Source organism: Cupressus sempervirens, chromosome 8 (genome assembly GCF_028749045.1).
Source record: "Cupressus sempervirens isolate cs-2001-9-10 chromosome 8, ASM2874904v1, whole genome shotgun sequence".
NCBI lineage: Eukaryota > Viridiplantae > Streptophyta > Pinopsida > Cupressales > Cupressaceae > Cupressus > Cupressus sempervirens.
The window spans coordinates 397,540,136-397,562,731 of NC_143125.1; the positions used below are offsets into that span (position 1 = coordinate 397,540,136).

Sequence of the window (22,596 nt, forward strand, 5' to 3'; positions counted from 1 at the left end):
AAGTAAGATCATTTTTAAATTAAAGACAATATTAGGAGCAACATAGAGGTATACATTATTTTTTTGCTCGGGAGGAGCAGCAACTACCTTCCAGAGCGAGAACTCCAGGCTAGCCTACACCCGTTGTTCAATATTGATAGGTCCAATTCAAATCGATATGTGCAATCAATCCCAGGTCCTAAAATTATATGGCAACAGGTACGGGTCCAATAGAATACTCCCTTAGCCCCCCCCACCGAGCAGAAAGAACTATAACCGTCGGTCGAGACCCACTTGAGTGTGAAGTGGCTGAGCAATAATAGAGATTTCCGAGCTCGCTTATGTGATAATCATACGGGGATAAGAACTTTATAGTTCTTATAGAGACCAAGTTGATCTTAGTAGAGGGCATCCAACTATGGATATCAAGTTTCTCATAAGGAGAACTCAAAGACTAGAGGGCATTCTTAATTGAATGTCGAGATTCCAAATTGGAATCCAAGGATAGATTTGTATAGAATCTCTTAGAGACAATATATATTGTAGTAGTCAAACATATTCATATGTCAGAGATAAGAGACTTGGGTAGAGGTGGGATCTCTACCAAGTAATGTTACCAGAGATCCCAAAGAGGCCTGAGGAAGATATTCTTTATATGATAATTACCTAATCGAGATACAATTCTCACTAGAGGGTTAGGTGGTTTGAGAAGGATCTCTTCCAAAGGATTGGGAAGGGTAGCATGGTTAGTATTTAGATTGATTTTTACTTAATCCAATATTTTTAATGTATTTTGTAATGTTCCTGTTATAAAATAAATCATTAATCAAACTAGTGTTAATGGGTCAATTCATTTAATATATCTTGGACACATTTTTGTTTTGTTTCCGTAGTTTAAGTCGCCGTCGGCTATCTTTGTACACCCTTGCAAAGTTTACCTCGACGGGTATTTAAGCACGGTTTGTAGGTAGTCATTAGATATGCAATTTGGATTATTTTCTCTATATTGCAAATTCCTATTGGAGTTCTCTGTTGTTTGCCATTTTGGAAGTGAAAAACCTTCCCTGTTTGGTTATCCAGTTTCGGTGGGATTTAACCCTCACCCTATTCCATCACCTGTAACACTTTGCTCAGATCTGGCAAATTGGAGCATCATCTTTCAGCATATAATAATTGAAGGATTTTTTCGTATTATTGTGTTTGGATCTCACCTAAACCTATTGTGTTTATGTATGAACAAGATTGCATTCATAGCTGTGGTTTATCACTCTTGGCTTAGACGCCTAACCGTGCGGCTTCTGAAACATTCCCGTACTGCTTCCTCATTTTGCACAGCCTTAGTTTTGTCTTCCATACACCCCCATATACACTTCCGTACGACCCTCTTTCCATACTACCTTGGCGCACTGTCTAAGTACGGACACCAAACTGTACAGCCTTCACCTTCAGTCTACCATACGACCAATAGGCCTTTTCATATGGCCATCAGATCCCCCTTCGTATGGCCATCAGGCCCCCCTCTTTGTATGGTCATCAGATCCCCCTCCATACAGCCATTAGGCCCCCCTCTCCATACGGCCATCTAACTCTGCCAATTGTACCCGTCTACCATACTACCCACTTGTCACCTTATGACCAGTCTATTTCTATTCTGCACACCGTACAACCTCCACATCAAACATCTACTGCACGATAAATCTAGGCCTTCTTGTCGCCGGAGATATTTGGGCAATCTCCAGACACCCACACGCATGGATCTGTTACTAGGGGTCAGAGGAACTTTGGAACATTATAGTGGTATCAGAGCTTTGATCCTACAAGCGTGTGGATAGTGAATGAGAGTTTATAGCTAGAAGAGAAGAACCCATTCTATTGATATAATGGTTGCCGAACTAGAACCCACAGCTACCAAACTCGTGACACTACTAAGAGAACTTGTGAAGAATTGAGCAAAGATCAATGATACTCAACGACTCATGGAGGAGACTCAAGAAGTTGGCAAACAATAAAATATCTAGAGAACAAAATGGTCATAGCACGAACTCGGTGTTGAGTAAAGAAAAACCTCATCCAACATGCTCTCGACCTTCCATGCTGTCTTTTCCCCCTCGGATGGAGACACCACCCAGAGAAAAGCAGCCGACCTTTGAAGAAATGCAAGAACAGTTGAGAGCAAATTGGAAGAATGCAAATTTTGAGGAAGATATATCCTACAAAGATTATGTAGATCTGAGAATGAGATATTCGGGAGGTGGAAACAGAGGATATTTTAGATGATGATCTCAGGAGGAAGTTGAGTAAAGGTAATTTGTCTCCATTTGATGGATCCGGATCCGGATCCATATCTGCGCAAGCTTGGGTAATGAAGGTCGATACTTACTTCCAGCTTAATCCCATGTCAGAAGAAGCAATTAAATTTGCGGCATTGCACTTGGAGGGAGTAGCGCATGAATGGTGGCATCACAACACCATCACACTGGGGCCTGATCAAATAAATACTTATGCGGAATTCACTGAGAGATTGATAGATCGATTTGATGGTAAAGATGTGGAACTCAATTTCAAAGATTTGGCACAACTGAGGCAAACTGAATCGGTCGACTAGTGCATTGCAAAATTTCAAAAACTCTGTTTTGGTCATGGACATTTTTGAAAGAAGACAGATAGTGCTCTTCATGGACGAACTGACAGAACCATTGAAAGGTTGGGTACAGGGGTTCAATCCTGCCACTTGTCAGAGGCCATGAAGAAGGTAGGGAGTATGGCATCATCATCGACATCATCCTCGCGAAGTTACTGACATTCCAAACTGCTGGTGTTTCTAAGGGACAAAGATAATAAACCTTCGCCCAAGAAGCCGTTGTTGGACAAAGCTACTAGACAGGAGCTCTGAAGGAAGAAACTATGTTTCAACTGCAAGGGACCTTGGGAGCTTGGTCACAGATGCCTCAGAAAAGGAAAGATCCATTACATTGAGGTCATGTCTGATGATGAGGACGAATAGAAAGAAATACTTGCCAAAGACAACCAACATCACGACAACACCAACATGGTTATTTTGAACTGTACGGAAAGAATTGCAGCATTGGTACGTTGTGGAGGAACTATCGCTCCAGCCGGTAGCCCAAGGTGTACAGTATTTCATGTATGGGGAACCCTTCAAGGACAAAGGGTTATGGTGATGCTCGATAGCAGAGCAACCCTCAACTTCATAAACTCATCTCTGGTGAAGCGAAGAGGTCTACCTACGGAGACACGTGGGATTTCAGGTCAAGGTTGCCAGAGGGACTCTTCTGCCCTGCACACACCTTGTTCTTCGGCTAACTATTGCAATGGCGAATCACACGGTGACCAAGGATTTTTTCATAGTGGACCTTGACGACATGGAGGTTATTTTTGGCATATAGTGGATGGAGACACTTGATGAATACACTCAGAGCTTCAAACAGATGGATTTCACTTTGTTGTCAATGGAAAGAAGGTTGTTCTCTGCAGAATGGCAAATAAGGGTCCGAAGGAAGTTTCTACACATCGGATGGAAGCAATTTTTCGGTGTGATGATGTTGCTTGTGTTGCACATTGTTTTGTTTTGATAGAACCTTTAAAAGGGCAATAGACACCTTCCCAGGATGATGATCTCCAGAAGATTTTGAGCAATCAAGATAAAGTTTTTATAGACATTCCTCCTAGCATACCACCTCATCGAGGGTTTGAACATACTATCGAGTTAGAAGCAGGAGCCAAACCGGTCATAACCACACTGTATCACCATCCCAAGAAATTCAAAGATGAGATCAAAAAGATGATTCAGGAACTGCTAGAGAAAGGATGGATCCGTCCCAGTTCTAGCTCTTTTGTGTCATCAGTGGTATTGGTCAAAAAGGATAGGACGATGCGCATGTGTGTGGACTATTGTGTGTTGAACAAAAAAACAATAAAGAATAGTTATCCCATTCCAAGGATAGATGAATTGCTGGATGAATTACATGGCATAATCTATTTTTCAAAAATAGATCTTCGTTCCGGATACCATCAGATCCACATGAGGGAGGAAGACGTGGAAAAGATGGCCTTTCATTGTCACTATGGGCATTATGAGTTCCTGATCATGGCGTTCGGATTAACGAATGCAACTGCTACATTCCAATCATGCATGAATTGCATCTTCAACAAACAATTGTATAAGTACTTACTAGTATTTTTTGATGACCTTATTTATAGCAGGACATGGGAAGAGCAACTGAAACATTTGGATGAAGTCCTGAGGATCATGCAGGATCAGTCTTTGTTCGCCAAGCAATCCAAGTGTGAATTTGGTATGACAGAAATATTGTACCTGGGACATGTTGTTAGTAAATATGGCATTCAAGTTCATCAGGAGATGATTTAAGCTATCCTTGATTGGCCTCCCCCAAAATCACTCACGGAGTTGCGGGATTTTTTGGACTGTGCAACTATTACCAGAGGTTTGTAAAGGGGTTCTCTCAACTCAATGCACCACTAACATATCTTCCTTCCAATCGAATGAAAAGGCACAACTCACCTTTGATAAGCTGAAGGAAGCAATGAGCACTTGTCCTGTGCTAGCTTTACCTGATTTCACTCGAACGTTCATTCTGGAGTGCAATGCATCTAGAGAAGGCATTGGCATAGTACTGATGCAAGATAGACACCCTATAGCCTATGAGAGCAGGAAGCTTACGCAAACAAAATGCTTGTATTCCATCTACGACAAAGAGATGTTGGCCATCGTACATGCACTAACCAAGTTTCGACAGTATCTGGTAGGTGCCAAGTTTGTTGTTTGTATGGATCAAAATAGTTTGAGATATTTTCTGGAGCAACGAGATTTGAATGAGAGGCAACAAAAATGGGTAAGCAAGGTTCAGGCTTTTGATTTTGACATTGAATATGTGAAAGGAAAGAACAATGTGGTTGCAGATGCTTTGTCCAGGAAACCCACCATCTGCTAACTAACCTAGATTTCAACTGACTAGAAAACACATTTGTTGGTAGATTATTCCAAAAAACACATTTTCCTATGAGCTAATGGATGGCAACACTGATGATGATCAGTACAAAGTAGTGAATGACATCATTTACTATAAGAATCAGATATTTTAAGTGTCAGAATTCAAATTGAAGCAGAAAATCTTGAAGGAGGTGCACGATTCACCCTTGGCAAGACACCCAAGCTTCCTCAAAATGTACAGATGCCTCAAGGAGAGGCTTTTATGAAAAGGACTTAAAGGAGACGTATTGTAATATGTAAGAGAGTGTGTGGTTTGCTAGCAGAACAAATCTGAATATACTCTACCTGCCAGGTTACTGCAACATCTGCCAATTCCAAAACATAAGAGGGAAAGTATCTGGATGGATTTCATAATTGGACTTCCCAAGGTGAATAGAAAAGATTGTATGTTCATGGTGGTTGACAGATTGACAAAGTATGCACATTTCTTCGCCATTCCCTCAGATTTTTAGGCTGCACAAGTTGCCGATCTATTTTTAGAGAAGTCTTTCGTTTGCACGGGTTACCTCGAAACATTGTCAGTGATTGGGATGGGCGATTCATCAATATTTTTTGGACAAAAGTGTTTCAGTTGGCAAGGACAAAATTCTCACCAAGTGCTAGTTACCACCCTTAGACAGACAGACAAACGAAGATTGTGAACGAGTGGCTCGAAGGTTACCTTCGGAACTATGTTTCGGCACAACAATGGGTGTGGGTCAAATGGATACACCTAGGGGAATATTGTTACAATACCACGTACCACATGTCTATCAAAATGACACCATTCAAAGCTCTATACAGGTACGAACCCCTTTCCTTCATTGACACAGTTTTGGATGACAGTCGTGCACTGAGGGCGAGGGACTGGCTTCAAGAGGGACAGGACATCCTCAGATGCCTGAAGGAAAACTTACAACGGGCACAAAATCAACAAAAGATGTATGTCGACAGACATCGAATGGAGAGGAGTTTCAAAGTAGGGGACTTGGTTTATCTCAAGCTAAACCATATCGACAATCCTCATTGAAGGAAAAGGGAGAAGCAAAACTGCAAACACAATTTTATGGCCCTGATCGTGTAGTTCGTCGCATTGGTGAAGTTGCCTATGAGCTGAAAATTCTGGAGGGAAGTCGTATTCATAACATCTTTCATGTTTCATGCCTGAAGAAGGCCGTGGGGTAGAATGTCATGGTAGTCATTGACCTTCCATCGCTTAATGGAGAAAAGCTCATATTGGAACCAATTGAGATAATTGAAGTACATGAGAAGACCCTGCGAAACTGCATGGTGAAGGAATATTTGGTGCGTTGGAAACACTTGTCATTAGACAACGCGACGTGGGAGGGTGAGCACATTCTTTAGCACCTGACATTGCATTTGGTTGAGGACAAGCAAAATTTGACATGGGAGGACTGTAATGTTCCCATTATAAAATAAATCATTAATCAAACTATTGTTAATAGGCCGATTGATTTAATATATCTTAGACCCATTTTTGTTTTGTTTCCATAGTTTGAGTCATCATTGGCTATCTTTGCACACCCTCGGAAAGTTTTCCCCAACGGGCATTTAAGCACAGCTTGTAGGTAGTCATTAGGTATGCAATTTGGATTGTTTTGTTTGTACTGCGAATTCCTATTAGAGTTCTTTGTTGTTCGCTATTTCAGAAGTGAAAGACCTTCCCTATCTGGTTATCCAGTTTCGGTGGGATTTAATCCTCACCCTATTCCATCGCCTATAACACTTCACTCGGATCTAGCAAATTGGAGCATCATCTTTCGACATATAATAATTGAAGAATTATTTTGTATTATTGTGTCTAGATCTCACCTAAATCTATTGTGTTTATGTATGAACAAGATTGCATTCATAGCTATGGTTTATCACTCCTAGTTTAGATGCCTAACCATGTGACTTTTGAAACATTCTTGTACTGCTTCCTCATTTTGCACGGCCTTAGTTTTGTCTTCCATACACCCCCATACACACTTCCATACGACCCTCTTTATGTACTAACTTGGCGCACTGTTTATGTATAGACACCACACCATACGGCCTTCACCTTTAGTCTACCATATGACCAACATGTCTTTTCGTATGGCCATCAAATCCCCCTCCGTATGGCCATTAGATCCCCTCTCCGTATGGCCATCTAACTCTGCTAGCCGTACCTGTCTACCGTATGACTAGTTTGTTTCTATCCTGCACATTGTACGACCTCCACATCAAACAGCTACCGTACAACAAATCTAGGCCTTCCTATCGCCGGAGGTATCTGGGCAGTCCCAGACACCCACACGCATGGATCTGTTACTAGGGGTCAAGGGAACATCGAAACATTACATATTTCACATACAATTTTTCTATATTACACTAACGAATGGTTGTAGGTTACAACATTCAAATTTAATCTAGAAGAGGGGACATTACATTGAAGCATGCATCCAATATAACTAATGTACCGTCTTTATAGGGATGTATGCAAGTCTCTAATTCATGATTGTATCCATGCAATCTTATTGCTTATATGCAAGCTATATGTGATGCAAGTGCTAACAAGGAGGTGGAGACAGTAGCAACCTCTAATTGTAGAGTCTCAACAATTATATATTTTGTGGTGGTTTCTATTCCATCTATCATTTACTAGCTATAAACCTATTGGAAGTGAGCCTTATTGTATTTTTGGGGCATAGGCACCCTGGCAATGAAGCCAACCAACAATATGCTTTGTTACAGTGCGCATTTTAGGCAGTTAGCCTTGTTGTACAAAATCACCTTATCTAATGCCACCCTAAGAGGTGTTTTTCATTTCATGTGAATTAGCCTATGTTCTTCGTAGATAGGGTTTTCCACGTAAATGCTGATGTTGATAGTGTCAGTGTTCCTATGCTTTCACACTTATCTTTCTTATGGTGATTTTTTGTCCTTTAACTGAAATGTCTCAAGTATTGGTTGGATGTTTGTTAACAATTAACTAACAATTGAAAAGATTTGGTAACTGTGTGGGAATAATTGCCACCCCATGTATATTATTTGGCTTGTTCAACAATTTTTTCATAACTAGCATTTCATGTACTATTTGTATAATGTATAGCATATACCATAGTTCCAAGAATTGCAGCGATTCAATTCAAGCCAATTTTTTTTTTTGTGAATTGGTGAATCAAATTAGTGATATAGGGTTTATGAAATAAGTTACTAAATTTCAAGGCTTTTTTAAATTTGCTGATTCGTGTTCGATTCATGGCCAATTCACGATTTGATTCGGCCTTGTCGATTCCGATCCGATTCCAATTCTTGTTACTTAGGTATATACAAACCCCTGTCCAGAAAACTCATTCCCTTGTTTTGGGTCCTCCATCCCGCAAGCCTCGTGTTACACTTGTATATTATTACACCATAGCCTACTAGTGTGGTAAACAAAATTAAGTATACAAATCAACAAGTCTTAATAAGTATCTACTTTAAATGTATATTAGGCAATGATAAGAGTGTTTAGTGAAATTGTAAAACATCCAAATAGAAATAATAGAGTAAAATTGATTCCTAAATTATATAATCAAAACAATAGGTTCACTGAATGGAAAATAGTAGAGTGCAACCAATTCCTAGATTACAGAATCAGAATAACTGGTTGTGGAGTAGAAAATAGTAGAGTAAAATCAATTACTAGATTATAGATATAGAACAAAAGGTTTATTGAACTTCAACAAACCTAAGATTGTACAAAATCCGTTGAAGAATGTCAGCCCATAGTATGCTTGGATTGCCTTAGAAGGACCTATCTGAATTAAAATTTTACACACTCTGAAGTACAATCTCACCAATGCTCTACAAGATTTACTAAGGCGAGTGTCATTGTTGAAAGAAGTATATCACTTTATTACACCACATACATGGCAAAGTAATTTCTTTGTTTTTAAATAATTTAAATAGAGGACTTTCTTATTAAACAAAGGTTGATAACAAGTATCTTATTATATCCATTTGCATCCAAATTATATAAATAAAAGCACTTTGTTATTAAATATAATGAAGACCTATTTGTAGCATGAAGTTATCTATAATGCATTTGAATACAAGTTGAGCTTGTATGAGGGCTAAGAAAATATAACTACCTTGTACAATCATGACAAATGTCTAGTACTTCAAAACAATAAGGTTCAAATTAAATTTATTTCAAAGAAGACATTAAGTCCAGCTTGTTATGTCAATATTATGCCATTAAAGGAGAAAGAATAGCTACATCGCCTACCATTGGCCTATGAATTTCCACTAGAAGAATTAAGAACTATTTTACATACCATCTGCCTGTGTGATTTGCTTCCCATTTTGCCCAATATCTCTTCAAGAATTCTTTCACCACATTTTTGTATGGACTAGGAATTGCATTACCAGCAGCATAACCCTGTCCATGAGAACTATAAACATTTAATAACATAACAAAAATTGTAAGAACCCATATTACTTATTAGCAATAGTAACTCCAAAAGAAAGAACTGCAACACATATCTATACAATTCAATTCTTCTTGTTATTAATTCAAGAAAGGAGTAGACACTATGATCACAAAAAACATTGGATGGCATATAAAATCAATATGTTGCAACTTGCGACAAATAGAAGAACCAACAACTATTATGTTAGATACATTCTCTTGCTCATTCAGTTTATGTCCTACCCTATGCATTTCCTCCAATGTTTTATGTCTAATATTGTTTTACAGTTAACCACACCAGATTAAAGGTGTGGTCACATGGATGGTTGCGAAATGGTTCTAAAAACCACATCTTTTTGTATTTAAAGATACTATTGTACATTGTTTTAATATATGTAATGTCCCCTTCCTAAGCTAGTCTAGCATGGAGAACCATTGGCCTATTTATGAGAATTCTGCAGGCTAATGAGTGGGTTTAGGGAATCCTAGAGATGTTATCAGAACCAATTTCATCTTCAAATGGAATTAAGGAGCACAATGCCCTTTTCTAGAGCCATTTCAGTAAGTCTTTTATGCAGTGGCTATTTTTAGAACTTAGTATTTATAATAAGTTTCAATGCATATTCAATTGGGCTGATTTGGCATTTGGACACACTATTTTTAGAAACTACAATTTTTAGTAAGTGTCCATTTTCAGCAGTTGGGTCAGCCTGTATTTCTTCAAGTCATAATGGAAATGTTGGGTGAAGTTTTAATATGTTCATAGAAATATATTTTGATTTTAATCTCCTTAAGTCTCTTACATTGCGACTTTATGACTCAACTGGTTCGTACCCCTTGGCCTAGTAACATGTGTTTTAAAAAGGGGCTATTCAACATCCTAAATTAATGTGTAAGGAGGAGGAAAAATTATTGTTTTATTTAATCCCAAATGACTTGGTGAAGGGGTGAACCTCTTGAGAATGGTATTTAAAGGAAACTCTGTGGAGCTCAATAGGTTGTTGAAGATTTGGATATTGCTATGCTTTTCATTTTTGAGAGTTGCAGCTTTTTCTTCTTGATCTGTGAGGGAACCCCTTGGAAACATGATTTGTCACATTGTTGAAAGAAACAATTTGGGAAATTTAAGTTGGTGATTTCATACAGAGCTCGCAGTTGTGTTTTATTGGTGTATCGGCTGTTCATTGTTCTTCAATTTGAGAGTTTGAATTGGACATCTAGGGTTTCTTATTGATTTGGCGCAGCACGTTCATCATTTTCAGTTATCAAAATTTGGGGTTTCTTAGATATATGATAATATATTCCCATCTGGGCATCTCAAGTTTAATCTCTGCATTGAATTTCCAAGTTCATTGCATATTATAAACATTCTTGAATGCAGTGATGGTGAAAAACCCCACTTGATTAGATAGCGGCATGTTCATTTTCTATTTCATGTTATTGTACTAAATGAGTTGAAACGGACATCCCCCACTACTCAAGTTATTTATCTTTAAGAGCATTAGATTTGTGTGTTTTGTAAATGTCAGTTTGAGTTGCATCCATATAATCTAAAGCTAACAATCAGCAAAAGATATATCTTGTTTCATTTATTTCAAGTGAAAAAAACCAAGGGTGGTTATATAATATATCTTGGAGAAATACAGAGTTTTCTATTCAAAGGTATTTATTCCTATTCTTTTATCCATTGTGTATAGTCTAATGTACCTTGCTTTCATTTCATATCAAAGAATCTAATGTTTCTATCCATGCGAAACATTCATGTCTATATTTATTATTTACCACATTAAGATCAGTAATCTTAATGGTATCAAATCCATTGTTGAACACATAATATTTTTGAAGCAGCTGAAGATCAAGAGAGGAAAATACATTTGAGGGTGTATTAGGATGTGTAGCAAGCAATGCCATAAGACTCTCTTGCATCATAAAAACTCCTTTTGGAAACAAGCAATCCCATTCAGAAGCTATCAATGCCTCTTTAGGGAGTTCTACAGTAGTACGTAATTCTACCATGTAAATCCATTCTGGAGAGCCTAGGATGCAAACATTTCTTTTTGTGATGTCTTGATTTTTTTGATTGCTAAGATTTCTATGTGAGTAAATTGGCAGTGAAAATTCATATTAAGAAAATCGAATTCACTCACACATATTTGTAATAACCTCTAGGAATTTTTTTATCAGAGCTTGCAGTTTTCAGAAGTTTTGCTAAGCAGCCATTCTGTCAAACAATTTGCATTCTGCGATTTAAGCTTGTAATTTCACTTGTCTTGAAGGACATTTGTAATAACATCAGAATATTGGATTTCTTATTCCAAATATGGGATAGAATTCATTTGACAAAAGTTATAGTGCAAAAATTAGTTTTTAAGTAACACATGTATTGTTGATGCAAAACAATACAATATGCTCTGAAATTACAACAATGAAATTCTTAATTAAATCTCATTTTCCTAAATTCCAAATGACTCACTCGCCTGACCTCCTTGAGCTGCTTGAACATCTTCTGTTCACTGGACAAATAACTCCTCCAAATTTCAGACTTCTCTTACAGTTGTACCATAGGAATTAGAGATCCTAATGAACTAAACTCTAATAATTTTTTCAGCTGCCACATTAATTTTTTTCACTTCTACAATAGAATAGTGGCTAGATACGGGATGACCTATTTGGATTAGAACTCTCTTTAAAGAAAACTTCTTCAGCTGTCTTTTTGCCCTTCATGCATCCTTTAGCTTGGTTCTTTATTTATTAAATGCTGTGGTCCCCTTTTCTGGAGTCCAAGTATGTCAGGACTCTTATTTATTTATTTTGTGTTGGTTCTTCCACATGTATCCTTATTAGCCACAACTAGTTTAAACCCCTTCTCAATATAATTAACAGGTTATTACTATATCATAGAGGTAGATGCTCGAGGTACGACTCGATGATATTCAGCAATATTGACCAATAAATCTACTTTTCATAATATTTATCACCTGGACACAAATCCTGATAAATATAAGCCCTCAGCAGAAGACAAACCTTGAAATGTATTTATTCCAGGAACAAAAACAAAATCCCGATAAAATGGTATAACTCTTCAGCATAATCTTCTTCAATATGTTATCATTTTGAACACATGAATACTCAATGAATCCGCCATGGATTAACTAGGTGTTTTTTGGTCCAGAAAAGCAATATTGCCTTCGGATTTTCATCCTAGGCTGAATAGCTGAACAAAAGCTCAGACTCCCAAAAAGAATTTCAGCAAAATGAAATCGAATATTCTGATGTGAATTTGCTTCACTTTTTCTTGTTTTTGCTTACATTAAAAGAAGATATATTTTTATCGAGCCCAACAAGATGATCCCTAATTCTCATCACTTTTGTTTCTTGTGACCTTCAATCCCTAACTCCACCCAATTGCTTCCTCACCAAAACTTCTTTTGTTAAAATTGCAAATTTAGAGGATTCAAATACTTTTCTCATGATCATTCAATATTGGTCTCATGAATCATACAGATTTGACCTCATGTTATAGTTGTCTATATTGCCATCAGCATTACATCAATAGCCCCTCATCTCTTGATCCCAATAGCAATCACAAGATCTTATAGAACCCATGAGATTTTTTACAAGAATAGTGCAGAGTTAAAATTGTGGGGATGATGAAAGATAGTTAAGTTTCCCATAAAATGAAGTTTCCTCGATTGGTCTTTCATTGGTTGATAATTCCATGCCATTACTTGTAGATTTGACCTTTTCAGCACTCTCCTCTCACTATACACTAATTATCTCCATTTCCCCTTCCCCATGAAATCTACTTAGTGTGCTCTATATTGAACCATCATATGATCCTATAATCACTAGTACCTAGAATATAGAATACAATTTCATGTGTTTTCCGATTTATGACCCAACATTAATCTTACAAATACATACATTGAAGGCCAAGAAGAAAAGGGATTAGTATAATCACCTTGTCATAAACCTAAAAATCTTATAGTGCAATCGAAATCTCAATCAATTATTTGTGAACATGTGGTGAAGTGGGCACCTTGATGCCTTCATTAGCTAGGAATACTATGACATTGGCAGTGCCTTGATAGTAGTGCCTCTTCAAATCATATGCTTCATTAAGGATTTCTATTAGTTTTCTTCTTGGTGTAATGGTTGTGTTTAAAAACAATAATAAAAATGATTAAATCAACCCAAAATTCCATTTATTCATAATTAGCTTGACAATATTTTAATTGTGAACTGAACTTTAGCCTATGCCTCTTTATCAATGCCCCTTAGGATGTGACCCAAGATACCCGTACAATCACCTAGCTATTCTTTAGCAATAATCCTACTCTAGATCTATCTATATTGTAGTTCCAAGACTCAGACTCAACACAGACTCGACTAAAGACTCAGAAAAAAAAATGCAGTACTCAGCAAAAACTAGGTTTCTAGGGAGTTATGCCTAAGACAATTTTCTGGAGAGTTACAGGTCACTAGGACTCAGCCAAGGTGATTCAACTTGGAGCTCACCAAGACAAAGAGTCTTTGAGAAACTAGGAACTACGATCTAAGTTATCATTTCCATATCCACAAAAAATTTCTTTCTTATAACTTTCAATTAAAGGCCTCCATTTCTAACAAACTATATAATTCTTCTTAGTTCCTTTCAAGTGGAATCCTACAAGTAATGTTTCTCTTCAAAGAGCCTTTCTTTCAATCTTAACCAAATTTCTAACACAGAGATAAGTAGATAAGATAGATAAATCTATTAATGTCAAGCAAGCGACCACAAAGATGGTCTAAGGGACTGGAATACATACAACAATAGGACACCAAATGGTTCTCAGGGAAAGAACAAACAAGAAAGAACCAACAAAGACTAGGAGAGCAGAACCAAAAGCAACTAAAGCCTTCTAGTTGAAGAGTAATCAAATATCAAGGAATAGGGTTTGGGGCAAGAGTAGGACCCGGATTGTCTCAAAGAAGCTTTGGAGGTAGGTGTTGTAGCCGAGAGTAGCTGAGAGTGCAATAATACTCTGGATACACAAAATTTTATGACACTGATTATAATAACTGAAAAATATAATGCCGCTAATAAACTCTTAGAACTGAATAAATATGAGCATTCCTAGACGATAACACTACGACCTCTGGAAACATTAGAAAAACATTATACAAAAGTTTAATCCCAATAGCATAGAAAAGTGACAATAATGTCAAAATTGAATGGTCGCTCATCCACATTAAACAACAACAATTACAATATACACATGGAAACTATTATTTCCCATTTTAAGACATAATTTTAATAATGACTAAATAATAGAATATTATTAGATAAATAATGATAATAAAATCATATATTAAAATTAATATAAAATATAAAAATAACAAATAATCAAAAATTATTATTATAAAATAAATAATAACATATGATATAATCTATTATTAATAAAATAAGATTTAAAAATAAATAATAATAAAATTACAATGAATGAATAAATAAATAAAATTAATTCAAGAATCAATATTGTAAAAAGTATGTTACCTTTCTAAATAGGATAAAAATAATAAGGATATAAAACTAAAATAAACAAGTAAATAATATAATATAATATAAAATAGTATGAATAAAGTAAATCTAATGTAATCTCAAGATATTTAATAAAGAGTTGTGACTCGTTCAAAATAAGATATAAAAGGGAAGAGAGTTTATTTGAAAGAGGGAAGAAGAGGAGAAGATAGGAGTTTAAACAGGATTACTAGAAGAGGAAAAAAATGGGAAGAAAATAAGGGACCTTTTCAAAAGGTTGCAATGATAAAAAGATGCGACTCTTTCAAAAAGGTTGTAATTATGAAGTGTTGTGACTTTTCGAAAGGACTGTGATTAAGAAAGGTTGTAACTTTCAGAAAGAGATACATATGACAAATAAAACAAGATTTATAAATCACCATTGAATAAGAAAAAAAAAAGAATCGTATCCAAAGGAGAAAACAGAATAAGAAAACAAAAGAGATGTAATTGCATACCACTTGGCATCTATTTAAATTTTAACATGAGAAATAAGGCAACTTTAAAAAGGGGTAAAGGCATAGAAAAGGTACATGTATGAGGTATCTTATATATTCAAAGTTTTCTTTACATTATTATATGATATGTTAATAAATACATGATTGGCTATATAATTATATTTTGTAAATATATCTAAGTATATAAGAATGTATATATATAAAAGGACATATACATAGATATACACATTAATTCAAAATAATAATATTTGGTGATTATTTAAATTTGATATTGTGTTCATTAATGAATACAAAGAAATAATAGATCGAACTCCCTTAGTACCATTGTAGGGATTGTGTTCAACTCTATATAAATGGCTAAGTACAAGTGGAGGGATTGGGATCATCTCTATATAAATGGCTATGCTAGGATTAATAAAACTCCATAGTGTCAATGTAGGGATTGTGCTCAACTCTATATAAATGGTTAAGTGTTAGTGTAGGGATTGGGATAATCTCTATATCAATGGCCAATTTGGGATTAATGAAACCTTGTAGTGCCAGTGCAAGAGGTCAATATAACCTCTGTATAAATGGCTAACAATTCTAGAGCAGGAGGTCAAAATAACCCCTGTATAAATGGCCAAATGAGATCGATATAATCTTCGTAATACAAAAATATTTTTAAAAGTCAACATATGCATATGTGATAAGCCTTGGATAAAGGATGTCCCTTCTAAGAAGAGACCTTAGGGGTGCACTGTAGAGAAGACAGTGAAATAACAAAGGGTTAGGGAACCCAATCTGGAGATGCCTGTAATGTCCCCGTTTTTGGCAAGTCTACACATTAAATGGAGTTAGCTCATCATAGCGACCCTCGTGACCTGACAGGGTGTTTTGGGGGTTCCAATTGTGGACTTCCTATTTTTAGTAAGCCTATTTTTGACAATGAAGTAGGTGGCTTTGACAATTGGTCATCACCTGTAGTTATAAGGTTAATAATTGCATGAGCTCTTATTTATTCAGTAATTATCAATGGTATTTGTATTATTATAATAATGACATTAAGTGTTATTTTTAGCAAGTGTGTTGGAAAGTTTCTAGTGTTGAGTTCTTTTGGGAAACTTCTACAATTTCTGAAGTGGAGTTTTTTGGAAACTTTGCCCAACGAAGGATTATAAATGAGAGCTCATTTCATTGGGAAAAACACGCTTGAATATATTTTTACTTTTTCTGCCTTTGTGGCTTTTTCCTTGAGTTCTGAATTGTGTGCCCTTGCTGAAGCATAAGGGTTGAGTCTGAGAAGTTCTTGACAATTGTGCTGAAGTATACAATTGACCAACATCTCCTACTGTATTTTTTGTAGCTAAGGAAAATAATCTTGAGTATATTTTATTTCCTTCTAGATTATCTAGCTAAGGGTTTTTAGAATTTCCTAAGAATTGTTGCAAATCGTTGTTGTGGTATAACAATCAGCATATCCCCTATTGTGCATATTGTGTCTTGGAGATTGGTTTGAGATTACTGCTTGGATAGTGAGGAGAATCGAATTTGCTCATCCATACTAGAGACGACATTCTGGAAATTCAATTTGTGGTTACTGAAGGCTGCTCATTGACATTCAGTGACAACGTCCCATATAGTAATATTTGCTTGGGTGAGCTTGGAGCCGAAATTCATCTACCAAAAGGTTGGGCGACATTGGTTTCAAGACCTGCGATATACTGCCAATCGTGTGAGAACCCAAACGTTAGCCGCGTATGCAAATTGTAGACCTGTGGCTAATGTGTATGAGCTTGCAGAAGCCATTGGGTGTATACACATTGCTTGGACGGGTCGGTTTTGCATCTAAGTCACTTGCGTTTTCCTTGGAGGGCCGATTTGCACATTCAACTTTATAGCAGGTTCCTTTTCTAAATTACTTTCAGCATAATTGAAGATTCAGATTTAGCGTTTTGGTCCAGGATATGATCAAACTAATAAATATTGCAAAACACTTCAAAATCAGGCTCATTCAAATTTGTTCTGTCAAGCAATAAATAAAGTTATTTGATGTTTCAATTACTTGTGGTGTGAAATTTGGACTGAAGTAATTATTTTCTTTTAAGTAATTTCTTTATTCAAAATTGCAAAAATCATCAAAAGGATTTTAATATAAACATTATAAATCGAAGAAATTAGTTACACTCAGTATCCAAGCTAGAGACTAGTCCGACTCTTTACAATGCCTTTAAGATTTGAGGTTAGAATTAAGGTAGAAATTGTACTTAGAACCTTATAGGTAAGTTTGTTATTGCTAAATCTAGCATTTCTTTGCAGATCCTACTCATTGAAAGATGACACTAGTAGCATGGCATATACAGTGGCATCAAAGCATGATCCTCCCATCTTGTAGGGTAAAAGATGATAGATGCAAATAATCCATACAAAAGAATAATGTGGAAAGTCAATGGAGATTGGAACAGGTTCGATTATAGCCACCACAACAACCTAAGAATTTGGACTAAAAAATGTACATCATTCGAATCATAAAAATAAATTATCTAATTGCTTTAGGACAAGCAATTTGAGAAATGGCGGGTTGTCATGCCCCCAATGACATAATCTCAAAATAAGAATTAAAATAATAATAATAAAATCAACTAGAAGAAACAATATTGTAAGTTATCTTTGTAAATAGGATTTAATAATAAATGATAATAAACTTAAAACAAATAAGTGAATAATATAATATAATAAAGTATACATAAATTAACTAAATCTAATGAAAGATAAGGAGATATTTAATTAAGAGTTGTGACTCCAAAATAAGGAATCAAAGGAAGGAGAGTTTAATTGAAAGAGGAGGGAAAAAGACAAGAAGATCCTCAAGTTTTGTGATCCTCAAAAAAGACATAGCTTACGTGGTCTGTACTATGACTTATGTGATTGAACTCTTGATGACACTTCATACCTTTGTTCAAAGTTGTTGATATAAAATCTATTAGGATTTATTGTAGATGTGTCTACAAGTTTGTCTCCATTCAAACCTTGTCGCTTTCTTTGCCGTAAAAACTCTAACACTCAAATCTTTTGAATCCAATGGTGTCTAGTGTGGATTCCTTCATTCTTCAATAATAAACTATGCACAACCTTTATTGCATGTTCGAACTTCCGATGGCTTGAGCCTTCCATTGCTAAAGATGTGTATCGAACTTGGAGATTTTCAATGCAGAGCCTTTACCATACGAAAAATATTATTCGAACCTTTTCATGTGCCATTATCTCTGGCAAGGCTTGCCTTCTATCATTGCCACTGTGCATGGTTTTGTCTTTACCAAGCAAGAACTGCTGGCTGGGTTATGTAGCTTGCATATTATCAATGCCCTTATTTCCCACAAAGTCACACGACACCTTATTATATCCCTACTATATAGACATTGCCGCTAGTTCTCATATAAGTCTTCATTTAACTTGGAATTATAATTGTTGTTTGACTAGAATCGATGTTGGTTGTCTATAGTTTTTGTTCGATCAATAAGTATTCGCTTAGTCTTATTTTGTCACCACCCCGTTCTCTTACTTTATTAAATCATTACTTTGGTCTTGATATGTCTTACCATATCAGCACTCTTAATACATCTTCAAACTTGTTCTTGTTTGCAACCAATGGCGATCCTTATTTGTACCTTTGACATCAACCCTTTAACATTAATTTTCAAATAAAGGCCCTAATTTGCCAAAATAAGGGCTCCATCATCAGGTATAGAAAGGAAATGCTATGGATGTATAAAGTTGCAATCTTATGCGATGACGGAATAATGGAGTAGTGTGATTATGGTGTTGGATGGGTGGAATGTGCAAGAGGATGACTTTATGGTCAAGTGCAAGAGTCTTATGGAGGTGAATGAAAGAACTGTAAGATGTGTTACCGAATTGATCAACAATGTTGCCACAAACACAGAGATTGATAATTAGGTCTTTGAGTTGCCAAATGAATGAAACACAAAATACACACAAAACATCAATTGATAGAAGAATAAAGATTATAGTTACAGATAATGATGATGCTCCTATTTGCCAGATTAGAGCAAGTAATACCAGGACAGAATAGGTGAGGGTCAAATCCCACCGAAACCATGATAGCCAAGTAGGGAAGGTCATTCACTTCCAAAATGGCAAACAATATTGAACTCCAATGTGAATTCAAAGTACATTAAAAATAATCCAAATTACATACCTGCAATAGCTAACCCAATGAATATATATACCTCGTCGAAGGAAAACTCTCGAGGAAGAAACAATGCGCAGACACATGACGTGGCAAACACCTATGCCTATAAAAAATAAAAAATGAGCCCATTCCAAAAATTGCTTGCCCTCAAGCAATTGTAAATCGAATTCTGGGAAGCCTTCCGTAATCATCTTCTTTAGTTTGGAATCAAGCACCAAATAGATCTTATCGCCATAGTAAATGATATCATCAATCACTTTGTATCTTTCATCCTATATATAGCCATCCATCAACTGGCATGCAAAAGTGTTCTTGGAGTACTTGACCAATAAATGGGCTTGCCAATCATCTAAGGAATGGGGTAAATTGTTGACTATCCCTTTTTACTTGCCACTGCAATGTCGAAGTTACATTCTAGGATCATATTTGGTTTAAAAATGGTCTCCATCTTCTTGATTGTGACATCCCTGGTCCTTTATTTGACGTTCCTCTTAACAGCACCATCTTGCCATCCGTCTCAAATGAAAAATCCATCCTCTTGAAGCTTTGGGTATATTGATCAATGGTCTCCATTCACTGGATGCACAATATGATATCAATGTCAACTAGATCTATGACAAAGAAATCATTTGTCAAGGTATAGTTTCCCATGGCAACGCTGAGCCATGGAATCACATTAGTGCAAGGTAACAAGGTCCCTCTCAAAAACTTAACCTCAAATCCTCCATACTCTACTGTGTACAAGGCCTTACTAGCGACCAATGATGAATTGATGAAATTGAGTTTGGCACCACTATCAATCATGAATGTGACTCGTTTACCATGAAGTGTGCCATGGACCCTAAAGATACTACTTCCAGTTGTTGTAGTGAGGGTAGCAATGGAACCTCCTTTTTTTAGGAGTGCAATTATTCTCTCTATTCTCTCTACTTGGTTAGTGTCTTCACCAATTATTCTAGATACTTGACCTTCCTGATCATCAGGAAACACCTCAATGTAATGAATCTTCCCCTTCTCAAATCAGTGGTGACCCCTTCCCCACAGCTCTTTGCAAGTGAACCAAAGCTTTTTCCTTCGGAGGTCTTGTGAAGAGGCTTCATCTAGTGAAGGCTTTTTTTGAATTGGCTCCTTGTCTTTTTCTTCTTGTGGGGTGGGTGTTGGAGTAGCTAAGTGGGTTTTGGATGAAGATGTGGTCATGTTTTGCACCTTAATAGTTTCGTTGAGTGTGCACGGATTAAGCCAAAGATCCACCCTCTCAAGGGTTCCCTCAGCACATTCATAAATCACACGATTCAACGTCTCTCACAGTTGTTTGTGACCTGTAATAGCCTTTAAAACTCTGTGATGTGATTATCTTCCTTACTTGTTTACCTTAGTTGCGTCATATCTTTCCTTCCCATTGAAACAGTCAATGAGTCTCTCAATGAACTTGACGTAAGAGGTCACTTGGTCATGGACGAGAGTGACGAATCCCTGGTGCCACCATTCTTGCGTCACTCCTTCTAGATGGAGTGCTCCGAACTTGATTTCTTCCTCTTCAGGCATCAGATTGAGCTGAAAATAGATGTCTACCTTCAAAACCCATGCTTGTGTGGTGATGGCTCCAGATCCATCAAATGGTGATGAGTTTACTTTTCTGATCTTTCTCCTGAGATGAATAAATTAACCATTATTTCCCTTGCCTAAATATCTCAGTCTTAAATTAATAGTCTTTGTAGGATATAACACCTTCCATATTTGTGTTCCTCCAATCTTCTCGAAGTTTATCTTGAATTTCTTGGAAAGTGGGTTTTCTTTCTTTGCGTGGTGCTTCCATCCTTGGAAGGAACATTGATATCGAAGATCAAGAGCAAGAGTGTTGAGGGTTTTTCCTTCCCATAACAGAGTCATTGCTATGCCCTTTTTGTTCTCCCATTGCCTTTCCCTCAACCAATATTTTTAATGTTTCGTACATAAGCCTTTGGGTTTCATTGATCTGCATTTGGTTTCTGCTGAGCTCTCTTAAAACATTCATGAGTTCTGTCATAGGATCTTGTGGATCCCCCATTCTACCAACAAAGTGATCTTGCCTTCTCCTTCCGGTATAAACTTGCATTCACTTCCATAGGTTGACAGAATCACTGGCTCTGATACAACAGTAATGTTCACAAACTCACTTTACTCTTGTACGCATGAAATCAGCTGAAAGCTGGACCAATGTCTGTACAAGTGTGGCTATTGGACTGGCATACTTTGGCCAATGTTCATACGGTATGTGACAATGGGAGAGCTAAATGTTCGTACAGTAGGGGATGATAGGAAACCTACCGTACATGAGGGACTATTCGTACGGTAGTGCTAGGAATGTTGTTGTGCAATGTGAGGTAAATGAAGATGGGAGACCATATGGTTAGAGGGAAAATATTTGACCTATGGTGTGATGTGAACAAAGAGGGGCAATTGTATGATTGGAGGGAAAATATTTTAAGGATGGAGAAGGGGAATGTATGGTTGGAGAGTCAGGTGTAGGGTACAGAGAGTAAATGCTATGGGCATATAGAGTTGCAATTGTATGCGATGAGGGAATGATGGAGAGGTGTAGTAATGGTGCTGGGTGGGCATACAGACTAGGTTCATATGGGTGGAATGTGCAAGAAAGTGACTTTACGATCAACTGCAAGGGTTGTACAGAGGTGAACAAAGGAACACTAAGAGGTGTTATTGAATTGATCAACAATGTTGCCACGAACATAGAGATTAATAATTACCTTCAAGTTGCCAAATGAATGAAACACAGAAAATATGCACAAAACATCAATTGATAGTAGAACGAAGATCATAGTTGCAGATAATGATGGTGCTTTGATTTGCAAAATCCAAGCAAGTAGTACCAAAACAAAATAGAATGAGGATTAAATCCCACTAAAACCATGATAGCCAAGTAGGGAAGGTCTTTCGCTTATCAAATGGCAAACA

At 36.7% G+C, this 22,596-nt stretch overlaps 1 protein-coding gene across 3 annotated transcripts in view; it reads right to left on the bottom strand.

The window, feature by feature from the left end:
• The window catches only part of TDP1 (tyrosyl-DNA phosphodiesterase-like protein), a 374,303-nt gene that overhangs the window by 100,734 nt on the left and 250,973 nt on the right, over positions 1–22,596 (bottom strand). For all 3 annotated transcript variants that reach the window (XM_089797894.1, XM_089797893.1, XM_089797892.1), the window contains one exon: positions 9,298–9,401. In XM_089797894.1, coding sequence (XP_089654020.1) covers positions 9,298–9,401 — 104 coding nt within the window. The remainder of the gene's footprint in view (positions 1–9,297; positions 9,402–22,596) is intronic.